At 45.3% G+C, this 9,506-nt stretch overlaps 2 protein-coding genes across 2 annotated transcripts in view; both read left to right on the top strand.

Annotated features, from left to right (window-relative positions):
• Nucleotides 1-757: 757 nt before the first annotated feature.
• T265_06525 (hypothetical protein) lies at nt 758-7,974 on the top strand (the record flags this gene model as incomplete). Its single annotated transcript, XM_009171808.1, has 5 exons — nt 758-866; nt 4,976-5,110; nt 5,152-5,330; nt 7,268-7,572; nt 7,602-7,974. The coding sequence occupies 5 exons, from the start codon at nt 758-760 to the stop codon at nt 7,972-7,974; spliced, it is 1,101 nt and encodes a 366-aa protein (XP_009170072.1).
• Nucleotides 7,975-8,047: 73 nt separating this feature from the next.
• Nucleotides 8,048-9,506, top strand: part of T265_06526 (hypothetical protein) — a gene marked incomplete at both ends in the record, with an annotated part of 4,453 nt that continues 2,994 nt past the window's right edge. The window contains 2 exons of the mRNA XM_009171809.1: nt 8,048-8,574; nt 9,309-9,466. Of these exons, the coding sequence (XP_009170073.1) occupies nt 8,048-8,574; nt 9,309-9,466 (685 nt within the window). The remainder of the gene's footprint in view (nt 8,575-9,308; nt 9,467-9,506) is intronic.

Genomic DNA, 9,506 nt, shown 5'->3' on the forward strand with positions numbered 1-9,506 from the left:
AGGACTGTCCTCTTTCACCTTTCCTCTTCAACCTCGTCATTGATTCGATCATGGAAGACTCACTACCACGCAGACGACATAGAACTTCTTGGATCTGACCCCGTGGTAATTCGAACAATATTGAATGATCCAAGTAATTCCTCCTCATGGTTTGATACGAACTTCACCCCGACAAGGTGTAAAGTAGCACTTTACACCCAGCGTAAGGCTGGGTGCTTGCGGATGGGCCGATCGAGGCAGTAGACAAGTTTGTCTACCTGGACAGCTGTATCAGTCCTGATGGTTCCACGAAAGGTGATATTTCCATCTGAATTGGGGAGGTTAGAGCAGCTGTTATGAACCTGTGAACCACACCTGTGGCGTAGGTGTGACATAAGCTTCTCTGTCAAGGGTCGAGTCTATAATGCTGCGGTGCGCTCCATATTATTATACGGATCAGAAACCCGGGCACTGCGCCCCGAAGACGTCAAGAGACTTTCAGTGTTTGCCAATCGATGTCTTTGCAACATTGCCCGAGTCTGGTGGGAACAACAACATCAATAACTAGGTGGTAGTCAGTTACAGGATTTGTAGAAAACAATTTTCTTTGAACAGTCGTTCTTTTGTCCCCACTCAGTTATTTTGATGAGTCCTTGGGGGAAGAAAGGGACTCGAGTCTCGTTTTTACCAAGAAAGCAATAAGAAAAAGGCCATTCCATGACGTAGGGGAAGAGCTGTCGAATCGGAAGCGCCCAGCGAGCCAATCGGATACAAGGAAATGCGATCACGATGCAAACCAGATCGCAAACTGGCCAACCGAATTACCCAGAAGCCACACCGGGAGGAACCGATTTCTCTGAAGTTATTAGGTACTGTTTGGAAACTATGTAAGCGCAGACAAAAGAAGAATTCACTCAACCGCGGATCGACGATGTCAACGCGGTTGGTGGTGAAGCGTTTCCAATTCAAAACCCTAGCTCGCCGAACCGATGAAGCAAGACCCCTTGTCTGCATCAGATGGCTCCGTTATTCACCACAATCGTAAAAAGTATCCGCAAGTTGGAATGTTTAACAGCCATTCTTTATGGCTGATTCTTACGAAATAAACAAAGTCGATACCCAAAAACTACCGAAGTGATGTTGACGGAAGCGTATAACTTGGAGGAAAAGGCCTATCTGTTGATGTAAAATACAGCCAATTCGTGTGGCTTAATGTTCAAGAGAGACGTAAGGTTGATGAAATGTGGGGGACTGTCTGATGAACCCCAAAATGGGCAACATCGGTGGTGGGCTTTTATGTACTTTGCCTCAAATTGTAAAAAGTGCATCATTTCAGGAAAATGTCGTACTTCTCTGCAACTGGTTTCATCCCGGCTCCCCGTAGAAAAATTCTTTGTTTATTCCCTTAAGCAAGTCTCCTCAATAATGATAAACAAATACTTGTTTTGCTGTATCACCCTTCCGGGGCCTAGCTGCCGTGCCCTGCTAAGTTTGAATGAGGGCTGAACTACTGTCAGTTTGCCCAAACAGAAGCACTCTCGATGTCCGCGGTGTGGTTTGAACCACGTCCCTTCCGGTTATTCGTGCCTAAACCACTGAACTGTCTGGACCACCTCCTCAATAGGGAAAAAGAACAACAAAAGAGCGACACCCTAAGCCTACATTTCATCTTTAGTGAGTTGACGCAAACTTGCACCAGGTGAAATACATGCTACTATTTATGAGACTGTCAAATGTGGGAGCATCAAAATCACCCAACAACGAAGACATCGCTACCGAGGCGACAGATGCCCTAAAATGTTTGTGACCATAGGCTGGCCACTGCTTTCAAGAGGACATTAGGGGCCACAGACATGAGAACACATCTTTGTAGGTGACAAAGGCCCAACGTCAGCTTGAAGGGCAATCTGCTTGATCATAACTTAGCAGCGTTCTCAAATTTCAGCTGTACTTGCGACACGGATTACTGAGCGCATGCTGCATTGGAAACAGTCTGAGTAATTGTCTGCCAAATCAAAGCTTGACACAACCTCACCGAATTAATCAGGCCGAATAGTTTGACGTGATTCAAGTGCAAAAAACTCATCCTGATGCCGTCGACAACAGTACGCTCATAGCCATCGTAGCGGAAATCATTCAACAACAGTGATACGCCCTATCATCCCTCGAGCAAAAACCGCTCATTATGCGACGGTTGAACACTTTCCAGTTCAGAGAGACTCAACTAATGCAACAGAAGCAGCTTCTCAGTTTGCCGACTGCTTTTGCTGTCCTCACAGCAATCTTTCTGAAATTTCACATGGTGATCAACTGTCATGGCAACCGCCGGCCATCGATGTGCTAAAGTTGGTGGAAAGTAACTATGCGGGAAGTCCAAGAACCTGAGTCCCCGTGTCTGATCATTCCATTAGGCATAGAGAAGTACACAACTGATAAAATTCTGTGTTCTTTGTAAAAATCGATTTCGTAAACTAGCAGTTTTAACATTTGTTCCCATAAAAGTGGTGTAGCGGTGATACTACTGATGGGAGTGGCATGCGATTAGTATGTTTTCTCGTAAATCCGTTTCGCGTCCCTTGAAAAGTGGGATCTGTCAGGGAATTTGTGGAGTCGCTTTGTAGCATTTGCTTGGATTTGAGCAATAGCCAATGATTATCCAAGAAAGTTCGGGAAGACGCGTTCCAGGAGAAGATGGATACACAGTTTTTGTACACAAGATGCATATGAGAGTTTTGCTTCCCTGTCCATTTGGCATTTCCTAAAGCCCCATTCCTTTCAGTGGCAATAGGTACACTACTGAAGAAGGGAAACTCATTGTCATAATATAGAAACCAGTGACGGACTGTAGTGCAACTTGTATGCGAAAACCGATTACCTGCCAAATGTACGAGGAATACGAAGAAGCTGAACAGTGAACCATTCTTCCTAAGATTTGAACTATCGTCATAGTGTCCTCTGTATACTGATGTTATGCACGCCGCCAGCAGTATCCGTCATAATTTAAACAGCCCTCTTTGGAGCGCACGTTTGTAGCATGCTTCTTAGGGCCTCAGTAGTATCAATTGGTGCGATTGTACAAGACCTGACGTGATGTGCGGTTTTACACGAAAAACGCTTTGCTGACGCTATGAAAGAGGGATGACCTAAAAGCTCACTCTTCACATTCAAAACTTGCGGAATTATCTAGCTCTCTACGGTAGATCACTAGTCTAGCACACATCTGGACTAAAGAACAGGCCACGCTTGCATTCTCCGAATTCCTTGGTTTGGACGGATGAACCTATCATCACTGTCTTATTTGGACAAGATTTTGTGTTCATTTTGCACCAACGCATGGAAGCAAGTCATATGTGCAAACCGGCTGCGCTTTCAGTCACATTTCATGACTGGTTGAGTCGATTTTTGGCTAATAAATTGAAGATGGAATTGGATTAATGTTCCTGACAAAATGGGTCTGGTAATACGCTTGTACGCATGCAGGTCAGTTCCACACACCGGGCCTAGCACTGATGGCAGTGTGACGGACGATATCGGTATACAAACGCAAAGGCCAGAATTACGTCTGCCAGTTCACGCTACTCGATTGGTCCAAAACGCATATCGTTGGGTCTCAAAGGTCCCAGAGTACGGTGAGGGTTGTATTCTTGTGTGGCTGCGAGACTGCCACATTGAGCGGAAGACATGAGACTGTTTCGACTGTTTGACCACCAAATCCGGAGTGAAACGGGCTTCTGGTGAGGCAGGCGGTACTTTATTCATAGATTGCCTCCAACATTGAAAGCTATCATGACTGGGTCACGCGTGATACATGCCGATTCACCGCCTGTCTGGACGAGCACGGTTTCTTATGTGTCTAATTCAACATGGTAGAACCCTAAAGGTGGCCACAATTTGACATGGCATAAGGGAGTGAAGGGCGCTAAGAAAGTTTTGGGGGCTACTGACTCTGTCTCCCTTCCGTGGTCCACGTAAACTTGTCTGTGCTTAAATGGAGAGAGTGAACGGCTAGCCGATGTTAGTAATCTTTATACTGTCAGTTTCGATATAGGCGCCTCGTAAAGTTTACTGTAGACAATTTCTAAGGCCCCCTTCTTGTCCCACTTTCTTTTTACCTTCACTTACAACGCTTTGTTTAAATTGATTGAAATGGTTGTATGGCACTGAAGCAGCAGTGTTCCCATCTGGTTTTGCTATCAATGATGGTGGTGGCGATGAGCATCTTCCTGTTGTGATTTCTGACTCGCGGACCTCAAATCAAAGGTTAGAAACACTCGACAATAATGGATCATTGGTTGGACAATAACCACATTCCAAGGCTGGTGTCATCGCGTAGTTGTACCAGGGGATCTCCGTTTGTGTACATCCGTGTTCACAAGTCAGAATTAAAGTCCGGATCTGAGGTTTGCTCCAATCTAACCTAACCAGCCGCAGACATATACACGTGTAATTTGAGGCCTAACCTAAAAGTCAACCGATGTGCAATCATTCCTTGAAACAACAAAAACATCGTGGTGACATGAAAAGTTACCCAAATTCTCAGTCTGACTGGTTACCATGTACGTGGAAGATTGCAAAAAGTTTAACGCAGAAATACATTTATCCAATGAGGATTACAGAAGGAAAACGGGTATATCTCAACTGCTTTATGCCCCCGGTAGACAGAATGAAATAAGGCGAAGCTAAGGAGAACGAAACCTGGTAGAATGTGGTTCGCTTGGAATAGATTACCGCGAGTGCGGAAATCCAAGTACAGGCAGCTACAGGTGGTTCTTCGCGCATCTACCAGAGAAGCGGCGATTACTGTTCTAGAAGAGTGAGGTGGAATTATCAGATAGTGTGACGTATTCCCAAATAATGGCAATTAACCCAGTCCTTTGTTCAGTCCGCCCATGTAATTTGAACCTCTACTTGTTTTACTCACCCTCACCCGTAGGCTTAGCTTCCGACACTATGAGTGAATGCGCGTAGATACCTATCCATGTGTGTTCTTGTCCAGCTGCTAAGCCTGCCCTGACTTGGTCTGTCATGATTACCGCACCGCCCTCGAAAGGGACGAACGCAACCCACACTACGAAGTCAACATTCCTCCCGCCGTTGTCCAGTATGCTGACCTTGAGACTGCGTTGCGCCGGTCAGTAACATACAGTAACCTGCGCAATTGTTGACGCCAAGAACGTGGGCAGACGACGAGGTTGGCTCACTTTTGTGTAAGTGGTACCGTAGAATTTCGAACCCAATTCTCTCTTTTAATATTCGGGATCATCCAAACTACACGTGACTCAATGGCGCCACCAATGGCTTTTTCGTGTCATCCACATCTTGTTGCAAGACCTGCGGTCAACGGTCATGAGGTGAGTGGAACTCAGTAACTCGTTTGGCATAACCCTCTACCTGGTGTTTCGCATATTTTTGAAGGGATCAATCAATTTTCTCGGAAAACACTAGGGATCAGTCCGCTGTTCATCAGGAAACAGAAACTGATACTCCAGCAGCTAGTTGGTAAGGGAAAATACCTTGGCGGACCGAATGTATTATTTGATGAATAAACACTTCGTTATTAAAAAATGATTCTCTTCTTTCCTCTTACTTGCGCCTTCGATTTAATTTGGTGCAGTAGTTCCGAATCGGTGTAGAGGATAACGCTATCAAAAATGCCTTGGTATCTGACTGTGTGAACGAATCGAGTTCTGCGGACGCGCGTCAGTGTTCTCATGAGAATCCGTTACGGAAAATCAGTCAGGCAAATTTTACATGGAGCGTTCATTTTATCAACCTAAAGTCTTCTCTTATGAAGCCAAATTTAAGAACCGGGTTGTCGGTTTAACTCGTGTGTGAGGTGATCTATTCTGATATATTTGTAGGTTGCTGAAAATCCGCCAACAGCCCACGACAGGTTCCGCCCTTTTTAGGGCTCATCAGGTAGACGCAGTCCCCTGGTTTCCGTCAAACTTATGTTCTGCTTGAAAAAATTGCACGAAATTAGCGAATACACACTCATTTGCAAACTAATTTGGTTTGTGATGTTTCAAGGCAACGAGTGATTCAGCCGGGTTCCAGGTGAGTCTCCCGAAAAACATAATTATTTTGCAAATGAGTGTGTTTCGCTAATTTCGTGCAATTTAGTTTCAAGTAGAACATAAGGTTGACGGAAACCCGGGGACTACGCCTACCTGATGAGCCTCAAAAAGGGCGACACCGGTCGTGGGCTGTTGACGGATTTTCAGCAACCTTATGAATAGTGCATTACCAATATATAGATGTATCGCGATATCTCGAATATAATAGCGACTGAACTATTCTGCTTCGAGTTCAGTGGAACCGCCAAGTACAGTAGCACATCGGTTGACGTGATATGTTAGCTCAACATAGGCTATGTAGAGTTCGCCAGTAGTCTTCCTCAATGCCATTACGAACAAACAGGTTTTTTCACGTGGCCAACCTTCAACAGCAACCAAGAGCCCCAATTATCATTGCGACGTTAGTGTGAGTTCTAAGAATTTTGGGTACTCTTGCTCCGCTTCACCCTGTCCTCCAGTTTCGCCGCCTCGATTTTGCCGTGCGACCCTGACATGTTCAAACAAATGGCCTGCTTATCGATCAGCCAGTGTCTTAGCCTGCTCATGGTTCACGAAAATGTCAGCCAAGCCGCAAGTATTCGCGCGGATAACATGGGATGTTTCAACTGTGGTGATTCCCTTTGATGGGTGAATTTGAAAACCACAGAAAACTTTGGAGGGTTTGTACAATCGGAGATGAATCGTAATGGAAGTTTCCCCGTGCTACCGAAATCACATAATAACACATCTACAAAAACATTCGTTGGGTGCTTAGCTGTCATACCATCCGAAGAAAGCGCGGTGACCGAGACTCTGTCAATTCGCTCAGGCATCGACAGGACCAGTTGAGCTACAGAGCTTGGGTCCGAACCACGAGACTTCCTCTCAGTAAGTTTGCGCCTTAACCATTGAGCCATCTCTGCATCTACAAAGTCGCATTCTAGATCGCGACGTTCTTCCACGATGAATGGTGCACTTCGCGGAGGGGAGACTGTTGTGTTGTGAGCGCGCAGTTAAGACAACCTTTGATAAAACCGTTGAGAAGCTGAAAAGCTACTTTGGCGCTTTGGAAGACTCCAAACATTCCACAAGTTTCATTCAACTGTACATAGATCTCCAGAAAATCGGTGAGCACCAGATCGATCGGTCAACTAGACTCAACTGTACAAAAATACATTGGGCTGTTGTGTTTTTTTAGTTCACATGTCGTTGAGATTCCGTCTTCTGCACAGATTTCGAGGGGGGAGTTGCTCCGAGGGCCTGAGCGGAGCTGCAAGGATGCAGTTGCTTGTCAGGATCATACTAAGAGGCCCACTCGATTGCGATATGAGTGGGATACCATATTTGCAATCAAAGAACATTCTCTGGTTTCAGACCTCAACGTTGATGACACACTGTTTCGTGTAAACACAGTTCCCCAAAGAAGCGGTTGTGGGAAATCCAAGTGCACCCAATCAAAAACACAGTGCGATCGACCTCGCGACACAGGGGCCATCGTTTTAGGCTCACAGAAACGCATTGGAATACGGGTTGCCACGTTTGTTATCCTATAGGTCGTGACAACAGTGACACTGGTTTCACTCGAGCCGGAAACGTGTCAGATTATCGCCGTAAGGAAAGGCAACTGAGCCGAAATCCGGGGGACTTCAAGCGTGACTTCCGTGGTGCGGGTCGTGGGGGTCTCAGAAGGAACGAAGGTCAATTCTCCCGAGGCCGTTTCCATGACCGCCACAGAGGACAACGACCAGGGCATTTTGCAGAAGAACCCGAATGGTTTTCTGAAGGTCCGACTACGGTTACTGAAACCATAGAGCTGGGGTGTGCGTTGGAAGATGAGGATGGCGATAACTCAGTAATTTTTGGACGAAAGCTGGCAACCCCACCTATTTCTCTTACTGATGGGGGCGATAGAGAGACCGATGATGTTTCAGGCCTCTAAAACACAAATCCCAATATGAGCCAAATGGGTACCGCTCGGTCACCTCAGTCTACAATCTTCCCCTAGTGGAGAGATGCCGGGATGTCGTTTTCGGTACTTGTTTCCCAAGCCGGACGTTAATTCTGACGAGAAAACAAGTGCGATCAACGACCATTTGCTGGGTCTACTCAAGAGTGCCTCGGGACAGTCTGTTTCAACCCCAGAGAAACACGATGTACTTCAGGTGAAGAACAAGCTGCGTTCCTTTTTATTGAGCCATAATCTCCCCCGATCAACTGACCCCTTTCAACAAAAATCAGGACAACGAGAATCCTCGACTGCTGGAAATAGTTACACTACTGCTTCAAAGTCAAAAATTTTGACGGTCGAGGAGATCGAGGCGCAGTTGAATCGATCGACCAAACCACCAGTCTCTGTACCCGTGGCAAATTCACAGCACGTGGAAAAAACGCATGACAAAGAATTTGAGAAGCCCCAAAGAAACAATCTATTGGCCAACAAGCCATTTCGCAACTCCTTATGGATAAAAACACCTCGATTTTTCCCGAGTGTATCCACAATCCTCTATTTGAGATATTTTGACGTGCGAAGAAAACCCAGGTAGTTGGATTGTAGAATCACGCAACAGCAATTTAGTGAGTACAAAATTCCACGTTTTTTCGGACGAGTAAGTTTATTTACAAATCATAAGAATTGTTTGAAAGGTTTACGAGGGCTTCGTAAACCATCAGGAGTTATACCACACTCAGAAACACGGAGATGCTTCCTCGGTTACCTGTTTCCACGGTAAATCTGCCATATTTTTCTCGTAGCGTTACCCAGAATGATTTGCAAGTCATTTGTGAATCTCCCAGTTTGTTTGAAATGAGGTTGAAATGCAACTGTTTTCAATTTGAAATCCCAGGGTTTATTCATTCTCCGCTTACCGGAAATCAGTAGTATTTTACCAGCTACGACACTAGGATTTCCATCGATTCGAGGTTAGTGATCCTGTTGTTTGAAAAGCAACAAACGTTTGTGGATTGTTTTCTCATTTTTTCCCTCGCATTATACAACCCGGAAGCTACTAGTTGTATGCTACGAGTTGTATGGTCTTACAATTGAATGGCTTACCGAGTGGAAAATGTTGCTGGGTTAGATGCGTAAAAATATGAAACATAAATTGAACGGGAAGTATTGCGGTGGAGTGAACCTCCGTTCCTTCAATTTTGCGTTTATATCTTCATTTCCAGATCAATGTTTCTTTCATGGTTCGTCTTTATCAAGGCAAAGGGGAACGGGCTGTTGTAACACATCCACATAGAGTTGCTTTAATTAGAATCTTAAAAATAAAGCGTAAAAAAGAGAAAAAGCAGTGCTATAACATTTGCCATTCTGGAATATGCAGACGACATCGATCTCATATTCGAAGAGCAGGAGAAGGCGCAAGTATTCTTGGATGAACTGACCAAAGTCATCCCGTCCTTTGGTATGCACTTTGCACCCACAAAGTGTAAGGTCATGCTTGTGGACGTGCAGTCACTGAACACGCC

The sequence above is a fragment of the Opisthorchis viverrini genome (assembly GCF_000715545.1).
Source record: "Opisthorchis viverrini unplaced genomic scaffold opera_v5_135, whole genome shotgun sequence".
In the NCBI taxonomy this organism is placed as follows: Eukaryota; Metazoa; Platyhelminthes; class Trematoda; order Opisthorchiida; family Opisthorchiidae; genus Opisthorchis; species Opisthorchis viverrini.